We start from the raw sequence: 25,764 nt of genomic DNA on the forward strand, positions 1-25,764 counted from the left end.
TGCCTCTGAATGTGAGCGCTGATTCAGCTGGCATCAGTTCTTCCTCGCCTTTCACACTTTTACTTTAAGTTGCTGCATCGTGGCAGTTTACATCTTGTCAGTTCAGTCTTGGTACGTTTTTTTTTGCATTTTTCTTCTTCTAAGATTCAAAAAAAAAAAATCACTCTTCAAAAAAATACTTTCTTTCTGTTCATCGCCACCTTTGTGAAATGCGACAATTGTCCTGGATGTGCATTTGAAGTGACTGAGGGCAAGGGGGGCCGGCTGGCTTACCTGCAGGGACTGGAGGGAGTCGGAGTTAGTGTCGCAGTACAGGATGATGTTGTTGGCCATGCTGAAGCTCTCTCTGACCCCCAGGTGGTAGAAGAGGGAGAGCTGGCGAAAGGCGTCGGTCATCTCCACCACAGCTATGTCTGGGGAGGGTTGGAAGAGATGCTAGGTTAGGGCGATGCCACGGCTCCGAGGTCGAGCAGTGAACGCGTACCTTGAAAGCAGGGGCGTGACTCTTTGGGTTAGGGTCGTGATCGTGATTATCGAGGCCACAGTTGGAATTTGAAATCGACTTTCGATTTAAACTACTCTCAAGATCAAAAGATTCCCCATTCAAGAATTGATACAGTACGTAGTGTATTAACAAAGAGGCACATTATTGCATTGAATCATAATGCAGTTTGTATATGAATGATGAACATGATGATATCAATGGATGAACTTGGACACAAAAGGCAAAAACTTGGTTCATGTTTATATACTATGTTGTCCACAAAAAAATGTTGTGACAGAAATAAAATTACACAAAATAAAACATGAGGCTAGCTGTTCCTTTCTCCCAGGAGGTTACACCTATGAAATTGAAAACAAATAACAAATTAGTGTTTTATGGTACTTTTAAATATATAACTTTTTTTTCGTATGTCTAAATTCTTAGTGACTACACGAACAAGTTCCAAGATATATTAAACAGATAAGCAACAGCAAATAAAGTGGATAAATTAACATACGGTGGCGGAAGAGTTATTGATTCTCCATAGCGCTGTCGGCAAGAGTTTTTTTTTGCGGCAAATTAACTAGCTTAATGGCAACGTAGCGTGCAGCAATGTCTGCCAGGGCGCGCAGACGGTCAGTGGAGAAGTTAATATAAACTGATATTCAAAATTTACCACTCGATCCAGGCTCGTGTCCGATAAATAGAATCGCGATTCTTACGTGAATGGATCCCCCGCCCTTCCTTGAAACAGCGATTTATCCGAATCAACTGCGGTGCAAGCCATCTCTTCATGCACAAATTAGCGCGCTGCTGCTGGAGTGCTGCCTTTGAACGTGGTTACCCAGTGTGCGGCGAATTCGACCAAGTTGACCACGTAATGTGGTGACAACTTGTCCAAGGCGAGCGACTTTGTAATTACGGAATTCTGTGTTAATCCAGAAAGAAATTCGACAACCGGTGGAAAACGCATGAACTATTTACAACAAAGAATTGTAAAGTGCAGATCTTCTGGTTTTGCCTTCCCGACGTGTGGTTTTGCGCCGCCCTCTATTATTTAGTTTTCTGCTGAACAATCTGAAACCATGCATCATATATAACGCGGCAGTCACAGCTGCACAGTTTGTATGTAAAGCGGTTGAAAATGAAGAAAACACGAACTTGCCTAATCTTTACTAGTATAAAGACGAGCACTGTGGGCCGAACTTCCATGCACTGTCAATTAAGGGCAAAAAGAATTGAGCCGAATGTTGCGGTTGACTCTCAATGCGACGCCGGCGAGTATGGATTGCAGTGTCAAGAGAGACAATTGAGGCCAATTCAGACGCGCACTTGTGGGAAATGGAGCAATTTGCAGCCGAGGAGGTGGTCTGACTCACCTCCTCGACCCTGTCAGCGAACACAAACACCACTCGGCAGCCACGTCTCTGAGCAACAGCCCCGGATCGACGGGTCAACGAGACCAAATATTGCAAAGTGTCACTCAAGCCGGCAGGGGAGACTCTGGGAGGAGGGGTGGAGGAGAGTTCCCGGCCTTGGGTGGGCGCCTCCGCCGGCAAAGCACGGTGGCGGCGGCGGCGGCAGCGCGACAAAAGAGCTCGTTCATGAGCTGAGCGGAACGCGAGCGATCCTGGCGAAAAAGCCCAAAGCCCCTTTAAAGCCGGCGTGTTTAGCGGGAAAATACGACCTCGCGAGGGGCTCCCGAGCACGCCTAGCAACAAAAACACATGAGCCCAGTGGAGGCGCTGACACACCCGCAGAGACAACACCTCACCCTGGTTCCTGTGTCTTCTTCCAACCATCCATCACTCTGTGTCAACAAACACTGTTACAACTGAGCCAGCCCAGCAGGACCAACCATGCTCCCCCCACCCCCAGTGGGAACTTCCAACTCTTGGTTAAAGCGTCCCTTACCGGCTGGAAGACTTTGCACTCAGGGCGTTCACTCACCTGGAGTCGGCGAGAGGGGGAGAAATGACGGGTGGCACCGCTCTGACCAAAGGAAACTTTTGATTTGCAGCTGCACGCCGGCAGTCGGACTGTTGATCGTTTTATAGCTGACAGACAGAACAAGAAAAAAGGCCGACACTGTTCCCCCGCGGCTCAGGGAAGATTACATTCCGTTCTCATCCTTTTTTTTTTCTTCTTCTTCCTTTTTTTTTTTTTTTTTTAAGTTGAAAGCGTCGCAATTAGCGATCTGGAGCGGTGGAGCGGCTCCTTCTGTGTCGAGAATGAATGACGGCGACGCTGGTGACATTTCAGTCTAACCGCACTGATAATCTCGCCGGGTGCTGCATCCAAATGAGAGAAGCTTGAGATTTCAGATTTAGAAATGGACATAGAAGAAGCTCGGTGGAGTGCTTTGCAGGACTACGAATTTGTGAATTGCAGTCATGGGCAAAAGTTTCTAGACACCTTGAGAAAAAAAAAAAAAATCTCGAATTTTTACCATGGGATATTTGTGGAAAGCCCTTTTTGTGTTCCAGTAGGTGTGGCTGTGCAGCACACACACACACACACGCTTAAACAGATGCAAATTAAACTCGACTGTTATTTCCCTTGACGTGCGTCCCGGGTGAAACAACCAGGTTTTGACCCGGATGTACCGGCGCCACGTGCGCCACGTGCGGGAGGGAGCGGGTAGCGTTTAGGCAACTGCATTAAAAAGGAATTACACACGGAGACGTAAGAGTGATTGAGATTTGGCTGTCGCAGGAACTCTTTTTTTTTTTGTCACCGCTCTTATCTGGGCACGAGCAGCAGAAATACAGTTTTTACGCACCGCGCAGCACTGAGATGGAACTCAATCTTTGATCTTAAAGTCCTTGACTTTAAAGTGTTCGCAAGAGAAAGTCAGAAACTTAAAACTGTGACTGACACCAAAGACTGACAATGACAACGATGATAACAATTTAAAACTTCCAGCAAAGGATCTGAATTTTAAGTCCATCCAACAATTGGTGGTCAAACTCACGGATACATGCACGACCTTATCAAGACGTCTTCCAGTAAAGTCTCCCTTGCAACAAATAGGAAGGTGACAGTAGCGGTGACAGTAGCGGTGACCAGCGTTGTTGCGTACTTCAGCGGGTGCATGCCGGCGCAGCACAAGAGGGTGGAGCCAATCAGCGGCAGGCTTCTCAAAGTGCCGTCGTACGTGATGAGGGTCCACGGAGCCGCTCGCTCATCAGCTAACGCTAATTTAGCCGGCAGGCGGCGGGCCCTTGCTCGTCGTCGGCCCTCCCCTCCCCTCCCCTCCCCCTCCCCCTCCATGCGAGCGAAGAGCTCAACGCTCAATCATCGAGAGGGAGCCGCTCTCTTGGATGAGCAGCCGGCATCTTTGAAAATCACCGTGAACGCTCTCCTATCGAGTGCACCGAGTCCAATCCTGACATCCGGAAGGGGGAGGAGGGGAGGAGAACGCCTCCGTCCTTTCCCCAAAGCGCTTTTCACAGCCGCGTCGAGATTCTCTGCCAATCACGTTGGCAATCAAGCCGGGGTTCATTTTCTGTTTCCTTCCCAAGACGGAGCGGAAAAAAAAAAAAAAAAATCCTGGTGTTTTTTTTTTATTACGTTTTCACGAGTTGAAAAGCACCTTTCACGACATGCATCGTGGGACCGTTGCGCACGTTCCTTCAGCCCATCCACTGGAAGCGCCCGAAAATGCAGCCGGACGTCAGCATCCAAGGAGTGCAGCAGGTCAGCCGATGAATAAAAGATGAGCCCGAGCCTGAGGTCTCCGCTGCCGGGAGTACTCCATCAATATTACATCGGGACAAGGCTTTAAACACAAACAGGCCGATAGCGGCCGACGCAGCCGTGCGGTTTGATACGTGCGCGTTGGTAAGTCGCACGTCGCCGCGGAGAAACTCCATCCGCCTCAAAGAGCTTTGAGAAAAAGAACAGGCTTGAATAAATGCACGGGCGAAGGTTAAGTTGAATGTATGGAATTCAACACGGCAGGCAGCAAACAGATTGTTATTCTGCAGGAGAGCGATTGTTTGGCGAGGTCTGATGACGTTTGGTGCGTTCAATCGCCTCAAGGCAAGCGAGACAGTTCTGATCTCCATGATCTACGATGTGATCCAATGGGGACGGTTCAACGTGTAGGCAAATTTGCCTACGGCCATAATACCTTTGCTTATCTGAGCAGGTCCGGTTCCTGAAGTTATCACAACGACTGTCGTTTTGAAGATCCTAGACGAACGGGATGGAGTGTGAGCAGTTTCAGTTACCCCCCCCCCCTCAAAAACTCACCAAAGACACAATGCAACAACTCAAAACCACACTTGTGGACAAGTCGTGACCTGCACCATCACCACGCCGTCAAATAATGATGTAGTATTACGACACAGAGTTGTTTCTAAGGCAAACGCTCGGTCGGAACGACAGTCCCGATGCACCTGCTGGGCGGGGGCCGATTCCAACAGGCCATGTTTAGTGCAGCGCCCTCTGTCATTAAAATATTATGTTTGTTTGTTGAGAAGAAGCCGGTGTGTCATTTATTTTTCCGCCTCGAAAACCCATTAAGTAACCACGGCACTGTTTGAGGTGGCACCTTGTTAGTCCACCCACTTAAAAAAAAATAAAAAATTATTTGCTTCACGTGTCCTAAATAATGATACATTAATAATCATATAGATTATTATTATGTTGAATGTGCAGGGTAGCGCTTGTTGGATTGTGTTGCATTTGATGGGTTTCGAGGGAGAGGGACGTGTGTGGTTTACCGAGTGGCTCCAGTCAAGACATCCGCTGATCATCAAAGGTCCAATGTGTAAAATTTTTAAGGAGGCCGAGAATTTACGGTGGCTCGCCGGATTGCCTGGGAAACGGTGGTCCGAGCTGGCGGCTAACTGGGAGCAAGGCCTTTGCTCCATGTTTATTCTTACACATTCAAGGGCCGTTTGAGAGTAGCGAACCCAATGACTTTTATTGTACTGCCAGTGTACACTTTTGTCAATGTATAAGCTTTTGTATAAGCCGATACAAAAGTCATAGTCAAGCTAAATTTTACGCAGTGGGCCTTTAAAGGCACACAAGGCATTGCTACAGCAGTAGGTAAATTTGCACCCCAAAAAATGTTGAACTGTCCCTTTACAAAAAGAAAAAAAAAAAAAAAAAAAAAAAAAAAAAAATCCACTTGCTTTGTCTCACACTGTCTGATTGTTTCCTGACAGCGAAGTAGTCGCTTTCTCCCGGTGCAGCGGGGTCGCGCCAGAGGAACAGCAGGACTGCCAGCGCTGTGTTGACAAAAGGCTGCGTGAACCCGGTGGCACAGCGACTTGAGTCATCGAGTCACTGTGCTAACCTTCATTTCAACACACCCAGCACTGTGGCTGCCTCTGCAGCGGGTGACGTTCGAGCGTCCGCCGTTTAACCGAAGGCAACAAAAAAAAAGACAAGCAAAACGTCTCATCAATCCACCGGGCGCCTCCACGAGCACTTTCTGTCATCGCGAGGGCAGTGAACCGTTGACACCGTGCATCCTCCTCGCGGAGGTACGCAGAAAACGCACCACGGTGACAGGGTCGACGCGCTGATGACGGACACGGCGGAGAAGCGGGAAGTGATTTAATTAGACGCAACGGGTGCATTTCGCAGGACCGCGCCCCGACGACAAGCGAGGTCTGTTTGAGCCGTGCGGGTCACCGCAAAACAAGCGCTCCTCTCACTCGGCCCGAAGAGGATCGCCCTTGGGACAGCCCCAAACCCTCGCGATCGGCCAGCGGCTCACTGCTAGCGCTAGTTAGTGGGCAAGATGGCACAGCTCTCCCGCAGTGACACCTCGCCCACATTCACTGTGATCATCGACAGGGGGGAAAGGCTAGCCAATGCAGAAAAACACTGATTATAGTATTTCTGTACCTTGTGTTGTTTGTGCGCTGTGTTAATTGCTATGCCAGGACCGCAAGAAGACACTTTAAAGAGCTGAAAAGGTCTATTTTTGATAATAGGACCACTTTAATCGACTTGCAACGGTGATGCATCGGCTAAATCAGAAGCAGCCTTCACTGAGCTAGTTTGCCACCACTGACGGACATATAAAAAAAAAAAAAAAAAAAGGGTCTAAGGTTTGTAGCCGAAACATATTTTTAAAAGCCTGCGCAGCCATCTCACCGCCAGGCATTCATCACCAGATTAGTGAGTGTTGTGAGTCATTACATCGCAACAGTCAGCGCACTGGACGCACACACACTGCATGATTTTGGGCATATGCAAATATTCAAATCTGCAGTTTCCTGAACATGCGGCCTGCTGAATGTTTGAAATGCACAGTTCGCACATATGATGAAGCAACTCCATTCGCCGCAGACTGCCGGGGGTGCAATCCTGTAAAAAGCGAAGAATGTGCTCAGAATGCTGTGAGAAGAGGAAAAAAAAAAGCAGTTCCGGAGTCTTACTTAAAAGCTGTAATTCACACCAAATTCAGCCCCAGAAGCCGACGGGTTCGTTTCATGCAATTAACGCAACAGGACCGACCCACTGTGTGATATTGAGTCGGGCAGTTTTTAGTGTCCGTGCCCGCGTTGGATCACAGGGGCAGGCGATGCAGGTGATTGCAGCCTAAAAGACTGACGCAACACCAGGCAACGAAGCAGCGCAGCCGGATCACACTGGTTTCCCAAAATGAGTTGGCAACCGGCCAGAACGTGGCCTCGACCTTCAAATGCAACGTCAGCTTGGGGTACGCTACAGCTCCCCGGTGACCCTGACATGCTTGGGAGGGAGATTTTCTCTTTGACACTGAGTTAGATCCACCGGAAAAGTGCCACTTCAGAGACACAAGGTTTCAAAAAGTATTAGTGGAACCGCAGCCGTGATGGACCTTGGGAAATCATGAGGTTGTTACATGAACAAGATTCATCAATTTCAGCATTTCACAGTCTTAATGCTTTCATGAACAGTTATGAAATGAAATCCAACTAATGAGAAGCAGTTGAAAAAAAGCTTTCAAAATAAAAGCATGTATTCTTTTGTTTTGTTTTCTGCCACCACTGGACCACAGCATTTAATGTGGTCAAGGAATAATCTGCTGGGGACTTTTGTCAGACTTGAATGTGCCGTACCATCAGCAGAATTTACAAACCATCTTGCCTGGCAACACAAAGAAGAAGAAAAGAGAAGTATTATGGTGGAAGAAAAGACCTCAGAGAAACTCCAAATTAGTCAAATGTCAAAATGTGGCCGCATCAGACTGACGCAAATAAATATTTGGGGGTTTTTTTGCGAACAAGTAAATTAAATAAATAATAATTCCAGCTCTTTTCCTGGTTGTTCTCCAAGGAGCATTATCTTGCAGAAGAATCCAGTTTTGACCCGGGCGGAACAGGGAACAGGCAGTAGGGAGCGTGTGGGTTGTGGGTGGCTGCCCTTGAGGAAGTCCCACTTGGAGACTTGAAAGTGATACATCGCAAATGCATCAAGTGTGGAAAAACTTTTTTTCCCCCCCCACCATTGTATATACAACACTGCAAACACATGTAAATCTGAGAAACAATCTCGTCTGGCGGCGGCATTTTGTGTGAGACGCACAAGACACCAGTACGTGTGGGCATGGGATCTCAGTTGAGGGAGAGAGAGAGAGAGAGAGAGTGAGAGAGAGAGAGAGAGAGAGAGAGATAAAACACTTTGGATTTGTCAGAATGTCATCGTAACCCTGTCGCCCTGCTTGTTAGCCCTGCAGGTCTGCAGCACTGCAACGCCGCAGTTTGCACCGGTCACTCAGGGGGGCGCTCTGCAGAGGTCGGACGTTTCACTGTGCTCGGCCCTGGAGAGCGCGTAAGAACAAGACGGGTAGGCCAGGTAAACAAAAGCACTTGTTCAAATCAATTACATAACTACTACGCATAAGATGTTGTAACCATGGCGACTCGACGGGGCTGCGAGAGGTTCAGGCGAAGCGCTCCGTTTGCCGCTGCTGAGGCAGCGGAGAGGGGCGGCTGAGGCTCGCGCTGGAGAATTTCCGGCTCGGTACCACACCGAGGCTGGACAGACACTGTGAAGCGATGCCGGTCGCCTGCAGGATCCACTGGAATCTTCCCATACCATCAGAAGCTTTTTTTTTCTTCCTCCCCCCCCCCTGAAGCTAAAGCAAAAGGACCTCTGCCAAATTTCGAGGAGAGCATAGCTGAGCATAGCTGTCGTGGGTCTGAGCCCCGCGGCAGATGCGGGTCGATTTTTTTACTTGGGCTCGGTTGCTGCCAGTAAAAGCGGCACACAGTGTGAAATATACCATACATAAAGTTGGGTTCGACCAGAGGGCTGTTAACAGAAGGCTAAGGGCCCCGATACCAAGTTCTCATTTTGACCCTGACCCCAGTCCTCTATCCCTTGAACCTCGGAACCAAGTCACAAACAACTAGATCTCGCCCTGGGACAACGATCACAAGTCGGCAGTGACTTCAATGTAAGGCAGAGTTCTTCATAACTTGAGTCTTTATGAACTGAGAAAATACAGATGATTTGTGAGTTGTTCCTTTGGATTGCGCTACCATCTTCTAGTGGAATCATCTCGTCTGAGCAATACCCTATACCGGTGGTCCCCAACCACCGGGCCGCGGAACAATTTTGAAAAATTACCGGATTCTCTCCGTTACGTCCATTTAACGCTCACCTCTTGACGCATGTCAAGGCGCTTGTCTCGGTCGTCTGATGCGTTACCGCAAGATTAAACCCACGAGCTAGCAAGCTAGCAAGCAACATGAGCGTCGATTGCCTTGTCTCACATTAAACCGGGCCGTGGCGCTAAAAAGGTTGGGGACCACTGCCCTATACCACACCGTTTGAAAATTTCCAAGGTTTCACTGCCACAGATTGTTACATTCTGAAGATGGATCCATCCATCTATTTTCAATACTCGCTTCCTCCTGCACTCAGAGTTGCGGGGGTCTGCTGGAGCCTCTCCCAGCCGTCGTAGGGCAAAGGCAGGGTGACACCCTGGACAAGTCCCGTCCAACCCCGAACACCGAGCGCCAAGCAGGGAGGCAATGGGTACCATTGAGACCTCCCAGTCTCAGGGCGGACACTCTACCACCAGACCACTGAGCTGGTTTTAGTTTGAAGGGCTCGTTTTCACCTTACTTCACCCTTCCCCACCGTCCCCACGAGGATTGGGAGAGCCAAGCCCTTCACGGGAATGCGCAAAAGGAAGCGGTACGGCCAGGGGGTGACATGGGACTGGGCTCCATGCAGTTTTGTAGTCTTACATCATACAAGGAGACCGAGGACTCCGAGATGAAAAAGAAAGATCGGACTATGGGCGTGACATTATAGTGTTAAATAAAGTAACTCTTGCAACCTCGCCTTAAAACGGAAGCAGGATATGAGACACAAACATAATGGACTTGACTCAACTATTGAAAGAAGAATTATTTTTTTTAAAAGCGTAGTTATTTGTGCCAAAAGCCAAAAATAGGCGTATGAGAATGCCACACTGGTGACTTGACTGGCTAGTGGGGTCTTAAAAAAGTTTGTATTTCTACAGAAGAAAGAAAAAATTCCCAACAGCAAAAACAGGCGCCATTCACACTGTTCCCAAAAATACAACTCTGGGAATGGGAGAAGAGGGCCTTCCAAGTCACTCCGCTCGGAATTTCTGTCTGCCAATGCATGTCCACTCCCAAAGGACAGCGTGTGAAACAGAAGACAATGGGCATTTCTTTTTTTGTCCCCCCTCCCTCCCAGTTCAGACGCCCTGGCCAGCGCAGACCTTAATGTTGCCTTTGTTTTTCGGTCGCAAGCTCGCACGGAAAGAAAGCGATCCCTGGAACACGATAATGCAGGAAATGAGGCCGGTCGGCGCTGCAGACTGGCCCTTTGTACCTCTTGTGCACTTTTGTTTTACTTTTCGCGCACCAAGAGATTTTTACAAACTGCAGCGCCGGAGGGCCCCAGAGGGAGGTGGGGAGGGGATGGGGGGGAGGGGGGGTGAAGGAGCTGAGAACAGAATGCGAATTCATCCACAGCTGACAGAGCAGCATGCTGGGAGAAATCCCATGCTGCCACGCACGCTGCCCTGACTCGTCCACTTAATTCATTTCCTGCTTTGCACTACACAAGAGGCATTTGTATCTATGCCGAAGAAACAAGAAGCCACTTCAAAAAATTTCACCCAAGCCGTCAGACTTGATGCTACATTGGCTGCCTTGAGGAATTGTTTTCCGTCTTAACCTGTGAACTATTGACCTTTCTTTCCTTCTTCCATCACTGGACATCCTAAAAGACAACGTTAAGCCACACTTTGCTTGGAGCTCAGCCAAGCTGCTGCCCAGTAGAACAGCATGGAGGGGGAGGTTTCATTTGTTCACCAAGAACAACTCTACAACAATGCATTCATTAATTTGCGACTGCCACCACGACATCAAAGACTACAAACAAACCACAGCTGGCATCGGAACCTGTCAAGCGCTCCCTCAGCGGTCGAGATGTCTCACTCTGGCTTTTTTTCCCTTCCCCCTCTTCTGTTTTGTCACTGTTCCAGTCCTCCGTAACACATTTATGATGTTCCACTTCCAAAGAGTCAAAAGCAGTTCTTTGGAAGGTGCCTCGCCCAGTCCGGGTTCAACCGAAAGACGTGCGCACGCAGGAGGATCTCAGATCGTGTCAGTTCAGTTTATTTGCATTTCGTTTTAAGGCCGTTGGCGTGAGAGGAGGGGATGCAGAGGACAGGGTCAGATGGAGGCCAGTGAAGGGAGCAGCCCAAAGCCAAAGAGACAAAAAGACGTTTGGTATAATGTGCATAAAACATCTGTTTTTGTTTTTCTTTCCTAACATAAAGTAAATAAACTATTTTTTTTAGGACAGCAAAAGGTAAATGTTCAGGTTGCAGAGACAGTTTTGATCTCCTCCAGTGTCTGTGTTCTTTGGTGGCCTCGAATGAACTCCTCTGGAGGGGGAGGGGCCGATCCGGCAGCGCACTTGCACCGAGGCGTAATGATTAATTACCATCCCGTTGAAGGACGACGCAGGGGTGGAAGGCGACTTCGGCGAGGGGACGGACGGAGCAGCGTGCCGCCGCCGCCGCCACCACATGCCCGCGGGACGCCAAAGCAAAACAAGCTGACGTAACTTCGACAAGTCGGCTTCCGATTTTGAGTCACCGCACAACTTCCTCTGGAGAAACGCAGTCACTGCGCCGGCCCGGGCAGAGTAGTTTTCCTCGCGAGCGTTTCTGTTCCTGTCAGTGGGATTCCTCTCCCCCGCCGGGGTGACTCACACACACACGCACGCACGCACACACACACCACCAGGGATCAACCTGCAGGCTTATTCCCGCTGACCTTGTGCTCTCTGACCTCTGACGAGCGGCGCAAGCAGGAGGGAAGATAAACAACTTAGCCGAGGAGCAGCTGATGGGGATTTCATCACAGATGCAAAGCTCCGCGAGAGCAGTCCTGCACAGGTGAACCCTGAGCAGATCGATGTTAGCGCGAGGCTCTGGTCTGAAGCACACGGCTGCTCACAATGACAACACCTCGGGCACCGAATAAAAAAACAAACCAAAAAAAACAAACAAACAAACAAACCAAAAACACACTGGGAGTTGTGTTGCTACTTGGTGCCGTCAAGCTTCCGGTCTGCAAACAGAAGCAAAGCCGCTTTAAAAAGAATTGCTATTGTTTCTCCCAGTCAATTAGAGGGAAACGCAACCTAATGAGTAACCGGAGAGATAAGCCCTGCATACCACAGCTGTGACAAACACAAGGACGCACTGGTGTGTCAGCGCGGCGGGCACAATGCAACCCTGACAGCGTCAATTTCGGCGTGGCCCAAGTCTCGGTCAGGCGACGGCGAAACGCGAACGGCGCAATGGTGAGGACGGTCGAGGGTCATGCGAGAGTCCATCGAAGCGGAAGATTTGGCGGTCATCACTGATGGATCGAACACTTGCGGTTGCGGTTGATGTGTGGCTCGTCGCCTTGTAAGAGAGCAGCGTGTTATGCAATGACAGTGAATTTGGACACGCTCATTCAAAAGTCAACAGAGGGCCAAACTGAGTTCACATACAAAGGTTCAAGTGCACTTTAGACGCATTGAGAAACTTTATCCCAAAGCTACAGTTTTTTTTTTTTTTTTTTTTTTAAATGATTAGAGTAATTTTTTAACTTGTTTAATGTCGAGCATTCTCCTTAGAGTGCTTTCACTTCTATCATCACAGTAGGTGATGCCTTGTGATTTATGCAGGCTGCCATCCGCATTGTCATCGTCTTCTTCTTCTTCTTCTTCTTCTTCTTCTTCTTCTTCTTCTTCTTCTTCTCTTGTTTTGGTCTCAGATCCCAAATCAGAGAGAACTTTCCATTTGCTGCAGAGGCTAAGCCAATGCAGTACCGCTGTAAATGACGGTTCTCAGTCCACAGCTGCTCATTCCAGTGCTGGCATTTCCCTGGTATCTGTGTGGAAGCGGCATACTTGCGGACTCTGTTTGTTTCGGAGGTTATTGTGGTCGTTCAAACGCAGACGAGTGTTTACAGTTGAAACAGACCACAGCCTCACGTGCAAAATTCTGATTGAATTCCAGCGCAGGTAAAAAAAAAATATATATATATATAAAAAAAATAATAATAACAAGAATTTGATGCGTTTGTACAAGTAATGACGATGATGTTTAGACAAGCAACAAGCCTGTTTTGCCTTGACTGGTGAACTCTACTCTTACTAAGTCTAGTGTGGCTGAACAAAAGCGCAAGTAAAAATTTTTAAAAAAAGACACTGAACACTGAATCAGTGATAAGGCAGCAATAAATAAAAAAAGAAAAAAAACATTGGAAAGAATGAGAATCAAAGTAAGTTTTCTCTTTCAAGACAAGCGACTTTAGCTGAGAGATTCGTTTCCAGCAATTCTGGCCCTTTCGTGACGCCACAAGTGGCCTGATTCTGCTCCCATGTGAGGAGCAACACCCCGAGTCAGGTGTTCCCTCTGCCCTTAAATGTGTGGGAGGCCCGGCCAGTCATTCACATCAACAGGAAGCCATGATGTAGTCATTTTGCATCAGGGTATTTCCAACAGCATCACAGGGACTTGACAAAGAACGCGTGGCCCAAAAAGTCTTTGCAAAACTTTTGGGAATAAAAAGTTTCCCATTTGCTTTTCAGACACTTTCTATGCTTGACCAAAATTAGAACAAATCACAAACAACCTAGCATCCATGCCTTTCAAGGCACTTTCATACAGATGACCTTTACCACAACAAAGTGGGACCTCCTACAGCTGCTGCTTGGAGACTGCATTACAATGCGCAGCCCAGTACTTGAACGCTCAGTACAGTTGTGCTGCTGCATCTACAGATTTGACTCTTTTTAAGGCCTCATGCCGCTGGTTAACAACAGCTGGCGAAAACATTTGCAGAGCCAGTCTCGGTATTTAAAAACACAAGTGAAATGTAAACAGTGTCTGCCTTTTTTTTTTTTTTTTTTTCTTGGAACCTCAACAAGCCGGCCGGCGGAGGGGATGAACTACAGCGGCGATTATTTGACCGCAACCCCCCCCCCCCGAAAGATCCTCTTTTCCGATGACCTCCGCCGTGTTTACGACACGACTGCTTATTTCCAGGAAGAGTCGGTGCCAACCGCCGTAGTGAGCTTGCACGACTTTTGTTTCACTGCAGGCACGACTCCAGTGGAAAGACACTGGCGTCGACGCTCGCTCGCTCACTCACTCGCTCACCGAGTGCGAGGAGTTCACAACGGAACAGGGGGGAGCGCAACAATCAAAAACCCACATCTGCGGAAACCAAACAAAGCTTAAATTTTGGCCTCGGCGTCCTCCAGGCTTTACGTGGGACACGCGAGGCCTGCGGCGTCGAGCCCTGACACGCAGTGCCGCGGCCGCTGTGTTTGTGGAAGTGCAGGAGCAACCTGTCCTGCAGGCAAACTACAGTTTCCCAGAAAGAGAGGAGGAGGAGCGAGAGCGAGAGAGAAGGAGGAAGAGGGAGAGAAATCACCTTTGACCTCTGACACCGGCTGACAAGTGAGGTATGCATTCCTGAGGCATTCCATCACACGCTGGCTGAATCTCACAGTGGATTATTGAGAGGGGGGGGGGGGCGCGCGAACTCGAGAGCTCACTGTTGCAGACCAGTAAAGTGAATTCATTTTTGGTTGTGCAACTGCGACCCACCTGCGTTGTAGAAGCTGTCCAGCACCGTGGTCTCCCCGAAGTCCAGCTTGCTGAAGTTGACGGTCTCCAGCTTGCTGCCCACCGTGTCGCAGGCGTCCCGCAGGCACTGCAGCGCCATGCTCTCGGCGTTGCTCTGCTGGCTCGCCTCGCTGTTCACCACGTAAGCCACCGTCACCGGCCTGCTCTTGGACGACTTGCCGGTGGTGAGCAACCCGCCGCCGCCGGCGTCCAGCGGGCTGCCCGGGATGGTAGGAATCAGCCCCGCGGCGGTGGCGCCGACGACCGCCGAGTCCTGCCAGAAAGTCCCGGCTGCGGGGATTCCTCCTCCGCCGCCGGAGCGCTCCCTCCCCGGGCAGACTCCGAGGGGAGGCACCGGCAGGGATATCCCGTCCTGGTCCTGGCTCATGGTGGTTCGAGCGTCACTCACTGCCGTTGCTGCTGTGTCTCTCGGGGGGACCCTCCATCGAGAGGCGGCGGTTACGCGGGGCGGTCACCCATGGAGCTTCCTCAGTTTGATATCTCCGTGTCGTCGCAGGTAAACAGTGCGTGAGAGGCCGAGGTGCGACCGCGCACCATGCTGCGTGCACTCACTCCCCGTGCAGACAGAGGCGCTCCGAAGCTACCGGGGGAGGGAGGGAGGAGGGAGGAAGGAGGAGGGTTTGAAGTCACGACTATGTTGTTGTTTGGGATTTTTTTTGGGGGGGTTGTTGTTGCAAGTCAAAGCACGAGGTTCACAAGGCAGCAAAATCCGCACGTGCCCTCCTCCTTCGCGCCCAACGTCAACGGCGGAACTAGTTCTCGAAAGTTGAGCGACGACGCCGCCGTGTGTGTGTGTGTGTGTGTGTGTGTCAGCGCGAGAGAGCGACGGTAACGAGGAGTGTCACGCGCGCGGACGGGCGACGTTGTCGGCTCCGAGGCGATGAGAGCGAGAAGCAACCGGTGCGCACGCAGCGACGCGTCGCCACTCGCCAGCCTCGTTGTGTGTGTGCGCGCGCGCGACAGCCCTGCCCTGTTTTCGCTTGCGTTATCTCCCACGGACCAGGCTCGCGCGCAACAACTGGGCGGAGAAACGACAGGGGGAAGTCTGGTTGAAAAAGAAAAAAAGAAAAAACGAGAGGAGACACCGTGTGTGTGTGTGTGTGTGTGTGTGTGTGTGTGTGTGTGTGTGTGGGCTAGCAGTAGCAGGAGCAGTAGCAGTAGAAGTAGTAGTAGTAGTAGTAGTAGTAGTAGCAGTAACAGTAGCAGTAGTAGTTGTCATAGTGCAGATTCCGCCCCTAGGCATGAACTACTCCTGAATTGTACTACACTTACTAGAAACGACATGCCCGAAGCGTTTTGCTTAGTCGACAGTTTCAGCGTGGAAAAGTGCCAGTTGAACCAAATAAAACCCAGCCAGCAAATAATGATAGTAATGTCCACATAAACGACGCCTCCGCGGCTTTGCTTATTCTTTCACGGGTATAATGGTCTTATGGAGCCATAAACCAGTTTTGTTTAATTCCAAACATTAGTGTCGAGTTCGTCAGTCTTGACAAAATATGACACTTCAAAAGAAATATTATTTGTTTGCACCTATTTGGTAAACTTGGATGACTGCGTCCTCTACTAAAACCTCATCCATTAGAACCGGCGTTTTTTAAAGAGGGGCTCTTCTTTTTCCCTGTCTCACGCAGGACCTCTTGTGGGAAGAACCTCGCATTACATGTCTGTTAAACAGCATCGAAAACAACTTTCTATAGCACATTTTACTGGCTTTAATGGACTGTCTTGAGCAGGTTTGCTTGTGGTTATCTTCTCGTTGTTGGCCACAGATTTATTTATTTATTTATTTTTTATCAAGAGAGACATACTCGCAAACATTTGTTGTTGTTGCGGAAGTAGTGAGTAGTGAGTAGCGCTCATGAGACGAAGTCTACATTATCCATCCATCCATCCATCCATCAATCCAATTTCAATACCCGCTTCTTCCTGAATTCAAGGTCATGGGGTTCTGCTGGGGCCTGTCCCAGCTGTCATAGGGCAAAGGCAGGGTGACACCCTGGACAAATCGCAAGTCAAAGTCCACTTTATTTTCTATTGAACCTATTTTATGAAGCCTGTGTCATAAGGATTTCTTTGAAACTATATGTAATTTAGACTGAAAGTTGCGGGTGCAGTCTAAACACTTTGTGCAATCGATGGCTTTAAATTGTCCATGACCGTCAATGGCTGCTCTGTGGCTCTTTCTTGAACATGACCAGAGTGTAACGTCACCTTCCAGGCCGCTGCAGAACCCACGTGAACCTCAGTGCAGGAGAGGAAATGAATGGACAGGAGACTAAAATACATGCAACGTGTTTGTTGTCATCTGAGCATCACAAACAAATGAACACAGAAAATATGCGCTTGTTTAAATTCTACATTCTAGATTCTAGATGTGCAAAATGATTGGACATCCATCCATCCATCCATCCATCCATCCATCCATCCAACCATCTTCTATCACCACTTGTCCGGGGAGTCTATCCCAGCTGTCTTTGGGCTAAGGCGCGGTTCCACCATGTACACGTTGCCAGAGGCAAACAACCATTCGCTGTCAGTCACTACGATGGCCAATTTAGAGTTCCCAAAACTCCGGCCTTTGAACTGTGGGAGAAAGCCGGAGCACCCAGACAGACCCCACGCAGACATACAGAAAGGCCCCACGCAGGAAGGCCCTGGGCTCAGTGACCAAACCCACAAGTTTCTTGCGCATTATAAGCAAGTTTAGTTTCACTCACTGAGCCTTCAACCTTTTAAACAAACTGTGACACCTAACAGATAGTGTTCAATCTTACAGCTGCTTTTCCTCCACAGGAGGTCCCCCGCGCTGATGACGGTGGTAACATATGCAACATTGCGGGCTTGTGACTGATGCCTAACCTGGCCCTCTGGCATGTTTACAAATGTATTGCTTCGTTTAATCTGCTGCACCTCTCGTTTAAATGACACTAAAATAATCCAGTTCAGGTTCAAGAAGAACCAAAAAAAAAAAAAAAAATACCCCTCAGCGATTCTCATACAATTAAATGTTTGTTTTTCTCTTTTCGGCCACTAGATGTCCCACATCCACCACACAATAAACATCTACTCGGCGGCCTATTGCGTATCTGGAAGGCAAGGCTGCAACACCAGACATCACCACGGGGTTGTGTTTTCCCTCCACCGCATTGAGACACATTCATCTATGTGTCAGCACATAGCCGCCGGCAGATCAGGGCAATCACACCCAAACTATTTATTCATCACCTTCTGTCCTATTGGTGCTTAAACCAAGTGCTGTTAATTATTGACAATCAAATGGCCAAGATGTTCAACGCGGCATTCATTTATCTTTATAAAATGAAAAATAATAACAATAATAATATGAATTCACATCTTTCTTCCTCACATCTGTGGGACACCTGCAAACACAGATGAATTGATGTATTCTGTTGATGGGAAACAGTCGGGAAGTGCAAACAGTGGAGCAGCAACAGGAATGCAGCCGCGGCTACAGACTCTGGTGCAGCCGTCTTGCCTCTGCTTGACACATCTGGCACGCAGAGCTGCTGAGCCCCCACATCCTGTAGGCGAGCTCCGCGCGCTCTGTGGCCGCGGGCGCTGCTCGCTTCTCCCGAAAGCTGCGAGTCAGGGGCCTCGTATTTAACGCAGAAGCCCCTGACGAGATGCTCGCAGTGAGCCATGCTGTTTGAAGTAAGAGAAATATCTACGCATCTATTTTTTTTTTTTTTTTTTTTTTTTTTTTGTAACACGCTGAATTTATTTGCTAACCGAGAATACGGACACTTCAAATTGAGTTGCGGTGAGATCATTTCATTGCCCTGTTAAAAGTCAAATCCACCGGTGATGCAATACAGACCCCCCCCGCCCCCCCCACCAAGATGCTCTCTGACATCCTGATGTTAGGTGAAGATACGCTGAGGCGTCTCTTTCCTCACTTCTTAAAGGCCCAGTGTGTGAAAATGTATAGCATCTAAAGGTAAAACAACACATTGCAAACAATGTTCATACCGATATTACCTGCTTTCTGACACCGAATTTGATCTGTGTTCCTAGCTGCTCTCGATAAACAGTGGAGGAATATGGCCGACTCCTTACTGGTGGATCTGCTCAGTGTCACTCTGAGCGGTTATCACTTGGGAATTAATAATTCAATATTTACTTATTTTCCTAACTACGGAGCTGAAAGCGTGCATATTTAATTTATGTTCCATTTCATGTCAATAGCTCCCTGTAAATACTACACATTGGATGTTCAACACAATACATGGATTGAGGAATGTGCAAAAGGAAGATGCATTCATTTAATCTCGTGGAAAACAAACAAACAAAAATCATTAATTTTTCTTCCCATTATTAAAATAATGGTCGCCTGTGCCTGATTCAGGGGGTATACAGATGTTTCACTCTTAGTTATTCATACTTCATTGTATTCTTTAATATGCATGTGATGCTATTCAAACATTAAAAACATTAAATAGCGGACCGCATGTTGGATGCACGGTATCACCCTGGCAGCACAAGGAACATTATTCTGTTGCTTGCTTAACACTCACACAGTTCTACATTTGTGTCACTGGTAGGTGTTTACATGTGGATGTCTCTTACAAGGGAACACAATGAAGGCCACACCTTCTTATGCTCTTCTCACAATTTTTCGTGATCTTTTCTACTTTCTGAATTGTTAACATACCAAAGGCATCAAATACATGAACACGATGTACATAATTATGTAGCAAAGAAATCATTGCTAAATAACTCTAATGTGTTGATATAAAGTAGCCCTATATATGAAACGTAGATATTAGATACATTTAGAGTTATTTGAGAAGCATCTAATATATAAAACGTGTTTGAGTTATTTCACCCGTTTTTTCTACTTACTGCACAATTCCTTCCATATGTTCATTCATAGTTCTGATGCCTTCAGTGAGAATGTACAATGTAGATAGTCATGAAAGTGAAGGAAAAGCCATTAAATGACTGGTAGTTTGTATGCGTCTTATTGCCTTTTGAGAGCAACTGCACCTAGGAAGCAACATAATCACACAGGCTGACAAACTTTCTCGTCAGAGACGAATCTACAGTATGTTTTTGATGCAGTCGACTGGGTTCTGAATCCATGAGGTGACGCCCCAGATGTTATGCGGACTGGATCCTTTTATGAAAACATAAAGCACAAAAGCCGAGCGACTAATAATCTTTACGATAAACGCGTGGCTGCTCTGATCATGCCAGGGTGCAACTAAATACTGGTAAATGAATAACAAACGTTCCTAAATCTGACGATGTACAAGAGAACCGCCGTTATATTCACAAAACCATTCATCTCACTGCTATATTACATCATCCCAAGTTAAAAGGTCAACGTCGTGTTTGTTGAGGGTGTTTGCATGGCTACTCACAGATGCTTTATGAACACTTGATCTTTTTCAAAAGCGGCAATTAACGATCACATCTTTAAGGTCTCCTGCCAATTACCAAGTGTTTCCTTTTCTCTCGCAAGGCACGCGGGCCACGATGACGCAAAAATGCAAAAAGCACAGGACTAAACCCAAACCAGCTCCACTCCAACCAGTAATGGTTGGAAATTTGTCCGGGCCTGAGCATAGTTAACCATCAAAATCGGCAAAAACTACGAGGCACTCTGCAAATAAAGCCCTTCCATTCTGCTCGGCCACAGACCATGAAATAGTCACTCAGCTCTGAAATGGAGGGAATCACTCACGCAGGGGCGCGGCGAGAAGTTCAGTTAGTTCTGCCGCGCAGGTAGGAGATAGATACTTGGAGGCACAGACTTATTGCAGCCCTCCATAGATATCTGCCAAAGTCCACACAAACATTAGGGTGGAGGGTGGTTGGGAGGGGTCGAACGGGGGGGAAACAAAATTACAGAAATCTGCTAAGTTTGACAAATGGCGACGGCGGCTCTTGCCACCAGCTATTAGCCCGCAATGATTAATAAGTGGGAAAATAATTGCACTTCATTGAGATTGATGACGCCCCATTTAACCTCCACTCTCATCCTGGCAGCGCCACGGAGCAGCCGAGATGAGCCGCGGACACACTGCTGCTCTGCCGGCCTCATTGGCGACGCGCGCACGCACACACACATAAACACGCACTCGCGCACAGGAACCGTAATGATCCTGCGGGGTATTTTTTAAAAGCCTCGCAGCGCTCTGATCATAAGTTCATTGTTGGTAAGTGAGAAACAATGATCTCAGCACCAGGAGGCCTCTGGGAATCCTCTCCATCCACCAATATAGAAGCATTTAAGTCAAACACCACGGGGAATTAATGACGGCAGAGTCACCATTAACTCCCACGCTAACGAGTTTGCGAGCTCCGGCCCTCTCTTCAGCGCTCGTCTCGTCTGGCGTGCGTTTGCGCTCATCGGCGAAATCTCGCCGATCTCGAAGCGCAACAATGAGATTTTCCGCCGACGGAAACATGCAAAAAAATGAAAGGAAAAAAAAAAAAACCCCGTGGAGGTGATCAGACGAGGACGTCGGTTGGGGTCCCCGCTTCATCCTCTCGCCTCTTTGCAAAGAGACGCGGCCAAGGTTATTAAAGAAGGATGTAGCTGAGCAAGATGGCCGCTGTTGCTGTGACCAGAGGCGGTGTGGAGAGATAAATGGTTGACCCAGCCTGGTGTCAGGTTAGGATTGATGCCACTATCAGCCCCACTGCTTTCCCAATGATTTTCTCAAATCTCTGATAGAGTGTGTTATCTAGTTACTGGCATGAGGGCAACGGCCCGCAGGCACGGGGAGAAGGTCAATCTATGAGGACAATCTTTGTTGGGCTAAATGAGAAAAAAAAAGGGGGCTCGCGAAAAAAAAAAGAATAAAAAGCAGCTGCTAGGTTCTCCGGGATAAGATAAGCCAAATTACTTCTCTTTAGTGGGATAGGCCCCGGGCAAAACATCCCCCCAAAAAAAGGGGTGGGTGGGAGGGAAGAAAAATTAAGTGAGGCAAGCTGGCTCTCTAACTTCAGTAGATCTCACCTGGAACCTCGGCTTCCTTGTTGATTCGGGGGCGGCGGCAACAGTGTGTTGTTGTTTTTTCTCACGCACTTTTAATCTGCATCGGCCTTTCGCGCCCCTCGAGGCTAAAACGGGCGTCCGTTGGAATAAGAGGCGGCAAGGCAAACTGTGGAATCTCGCTCCATCAACCGCCGGCGCCCTCTGTCTTCTCAAAGAAAGTCTTCCCCAAGAGTTTGACTAATAGCTTGTAATTTGGCGGTCCGGGGGCCCCCTGATCGATAATTCCGTTGGTCAATAATGATGGAGAGGTCGGCGTTGGGGGGCGGGGGGGTTGATGATTCCACTCATTGTCTGAGAAAAATGAAGGCGTGGGCATCAACCCACCCCCCTCAACACACAACCTGGGGTTGGGGGGGCTCGGGCAGATGTCCACAGGTGCTTGCGTTGGCGTGATGGCGGAGCTGATGACTGAAGACACACACACACACACACACACACACACACAGAGTTTAAGACCGCTGTGGAGTGTGTGTGTGTGTGTGTGTGTGTGTGTGTGTGTGTGTGTGTGTGTGTGTGTGTGTGTGTGTGCTTTTCCCTCGTGGTGCAAATCGGATCTTTCTGAACTTTCTGAACGGGGCTCCACTCGCGCAACATTCATCTCTAATGGGGGCATTTTTCACCGCACTTCTCCTGGCTTCTTCGTCTTCTTTCTGCTCCTGTGGCCCAAAATATTGATCAGGGAACTATTAATGGCAGGGTGGCGGACGATCAGTTTCTCGGCCATCCGTGAAGTGAACGGCCGTCTCCAATGAATAAATGACCCCCCACTTAAAATCCTTTTTTGATTTACTGTAGCGTGACAGTTTGAGTTCTGTAGTTTTAATCAGTCGCACAAAACAGTAAAAAAAATAAAATAAAATAAAAAAAAAAATCACATTTTTTAATGGTGTCATTAAAAAAAATCTGACTGAGAAGGCACAGGGAGAAGCAGAAGCTTATTCTAAGCCTGTCCTATGACAGGCTTAAAGCTACCCTTCTGCATATTCATCAATACAAATGAAAACAAAGGCAGAATTACATCTGATATACTATTTCAGATAAAGGAAGAAATTATAAAAACGGTCTGAATATTTTATGTGAAACTTCAATACTTAAATTTATACGCAGTGTCTTTGCCAGTACATGCCGCTAATTTCAGCTGACTTCCCAGGATCCCACGATGCTTTGCAGCCGCACGCAAAGCATCATGGGATACATAAGTGCGCGAAGGATAGTGGAGGTGCATCCTTGGAATCGGCTAAAACGAGTGCGTATTTCCGAGTACGCATATATGAGCATATTGAGCGTCCTAAGCACCCTCGGGAATTGGGACAAGCCTTCGCGCAGTGCTATGATGCAACTTCCTTTCAAAATGCATACTTCAAGGACGCAGACCCTGAATTGAGACACAGCATGTGTGTCTTCCTCCTCTTCCATTGGTGGCTTGGATCAGTGGTTTCCTGTTTTTGGGTCGTGGCTAGATGGTATCAAAGATTCGTAAGGAAGTGACGGAGTGCCTCCAAAACTGTATTCTTGTCAGGTACCGGAACTTGAATTCTGATCCTTACCGTGACTCGGACCCCAATCCTAAACCTAACCGTCACCCGAGTCCTGATTCTAAACCTAACCGTAGACTTGGACCCGAATCCTTAACCTGTCACCCGAGTCCTGTTCCTAAACCTAACCGGAGACTCGGACCCGAATCCTAAACCTGTCACTCGAGTCCTGTTCCTAAACCTCACCGTTGATTGATTGATTTTATTTTATTCATGCTTGCAGCGGAGCCTGGGTTACACGGAGCCTCCATCTCTTCAGACGAGAGTTGGAAAGAATCTAGTAGAACTTGTTAGAATCTACGTCACTTCCTTACGAATCTTTGGTACCATCTAGCCATTACCCTGTTTTTGTCTTCCCCAAAGGGAAGCTGCCCTACGAAAAACTTTGAACTGGCTCTTGTGTGATGGTTGTTTAAGACTTGGTGGTGTTAAAATCTCAATGATCGGGTTGTTTTGCTGTATGTAGATGTAAAACATCTGCAGATCAGGATGGAATCAGGAAAAATAAAATGCTTTGGCAAAAGTGTTTCCCATAATGGACAACCCTATATAGCGGTAATCAGAAAGCCACTGTGATTGGTTAAAAAGCCAGGGACACAGCCAACTGGCTCCCAGACTCAAACAGGACAACATTACCATACCAGTAAACCTCACAAATGATCATCTCAAAAGACATCCAGTGAAAGATTCAAGATTGTTTTGACTATTTAGCAAAGACGATAACGAGATTAACTTGAGTGTACAAAACTACAGTAAAAAATAACATAATAAATAACTTTTGGTAGACATTGGGCGACACGGTGGCGCAGTGGTTAGCGCTGTGACCTTTCTGTGTGGAGTTTGCATGTTCTCCCTGTGTCTGCGTGGGTTCTCTTCGGGTTCTCCGGCTTCCTCCCACACTCCAAAAACATGCATGTGAAGTCAATTGAACATTCTAAATTGTCCGTAGGTGTGCATGTGAGTGTGAATGGTTGTTTGTCTCTTTGTGGCCCTGCTATGAACTGGCAACTTGTCCAGGGTGTCACCCTGCCTTCGCCCTAAGACAGCTGGGTTAACCCAGACAGAAGATTCAACCATGTATCTTCTCATCTATCTATATACCATTCGCATCATCACGTATAATAAACTCGCTACTGCACCGTCTGAAAGGGAGAGCGCGCTCCTATTGTGAGAACTCTGTTCAGTCGGCCACGAGCTCAGAGGTCTTCGCGTCTCCAGCTGTGACGGGCAGCGCTTCAGCGCCTTGATCTGTCAGTCAGCGGATAAACGTTGCTGACTGCAACCGGGGCGAGGGCCAGACTCTTTCCGAAAGCGGTCTAAATATTTTGACACGATCGCTCGACGGAGCGCTTGGTGACGGCCCAGCCAGCGCTCAGGCTGTGGGAAAACACATGGAGGAGGGAGGTGATTCACGCGAATGAAAGCAGAGTCTGTGTTTTGCTTGCAGAGGGACAAAAAGAAAATAATAATAATAAAAGAAAACAACAGATTTGTTTTTTTTTTGGTAAAACAAATGCGGAATCGTTTTTTTTTTTTAAATCTCTATAAAAATGTATTAGTATTGTTTTCTTTTTGATGTATTGAGATGGATTCTGGATTCTTTGTTAGACTCTCTTGGTTACTTAGATTCTCTTGGTTGGTTCTCTTGGTTTCTCTACCTAGTAGCGCCATCGTCAGCTGACGCTAAATTTCACACATGAGGTCTGGATGCACCGGTTTCCCCCAGAGCATTGCTGTGTCTCAATTCAGGGTCTGCAGCCTTCGTCGTTTGGGTCCTCCGGAGGACGAACCCAAACTCGCCTCCCCGGTAACCAAATGGGACGGTCTAGCCTTCGGCGTATTTCCTGGTTGCATCACCGCTGTTCCCTACTGCTGGCCAACCCCAGAAGTGCCTTTTTTATTATAGCATCAAGCTAACCATTACTTAGCATTAACAGTCACATATTTTAACAGAATTTTGGGGTTTTGGTTTAACATATATGGAAAAAGCCCTACGGTAAAAAAAACAAACTTAAATTTATATGTGGTGTCTTTGCCAGTAGATGCCGCCATTTCAGCTGACTTCCCAGAATCCCATGATGCTTTGCAGCAGCACGCAAAGTATCCTGGAATACGGGAGGCCGTGAAGGATGCATCCTTCGAATCGGCTAAAAGGAGGACGCATTTGGAGCATCCTTTGAATTTTAGTGAATTGGGACAGGCCTTCGCGCAGTGTTCTGACATGACTGGCCTTCAAATCCAGGCTTCAAAGGATGCAGACCCTGAATTGAGACACAGCCCATATGCGTGGAATACACAGGGCTCTACTTAGCTACCAGTGCAAATGGACCTTGTGTCACTTCAGTGCAGTTCATCGCCCTGGACAAACACACAAACTCTGCTTTTTTTTCCCCCAGGATGCAGAACAAAATGTCAACATCTCTCCCCCGAAGCGCAACCTCAGACATTTAAGGTACAGCTTTGCATGCAGCAGAACACACTGAAAGAGGAAGCAGTAAGCCTGGATCGGTATCTGATGACCTGGATTAACCTCTGTAAGGAATTTCTTATCGATTTA

At 47.9% G+C, this 25,764-nt stretch overlaps 1 protein-coding gene across 2 annotated transcripts in view; it reads right to left on the bottom strand.

Annotated features, from left to right (window-relative positions):
- map3k5 (mitogen-activated protein kinase kinase kinase 5) overlaps positions 1 to 15,574 on the bottom strand; it is a 69,495-nt gene extending 53,921 nt beyond the window's left edge. The window contains exons 1-2 of one of the 2 annotated variants that reach the window (XM_076037640.1): positions 14,604 to 15,574; positions 274 to 413 (exon numbers count right to left, since the gene is read on the bottom strand). In XM_076037640.1, the coding sequence (XP_075893755.1) occupies positions 274 to 413; positions 14,604 to 15,009 (546 nt within the window). In that variant the 5' untranslated portion in view covers positions 15,010 to 15,574. Of the gene's footprint in view, positions 1 to 273; positions 414 to 14,427; positions 14,498 to 14,603 lie in introns of those variants that run through there. The other variant, XM_076037641.1, reaches the window with a different exon arrangement.
- Positions 15,575 to 25,764: the final 10,190 nt, after the last annotated feature.

This window comes from Nelusetta ayraudi, unplaced genomic scaffold (assembly GCF_046127955.1).
Source record: "Nelusetta ayraudi isolate G7.1 ecotype Tasmania unplaced genomic scaffold, CSIRO-AGI_Nayr_v1 ptg000052l, whole genome shotgun sequence".
Classification (NCBI taxonomy): domain Eukaryota; kingdom Metazoa; phylum Chordata; class Actinopteri; order Tetraodontiformes; family Monacanthidae; genus Nelusetta; species Nelusetta ayraudi.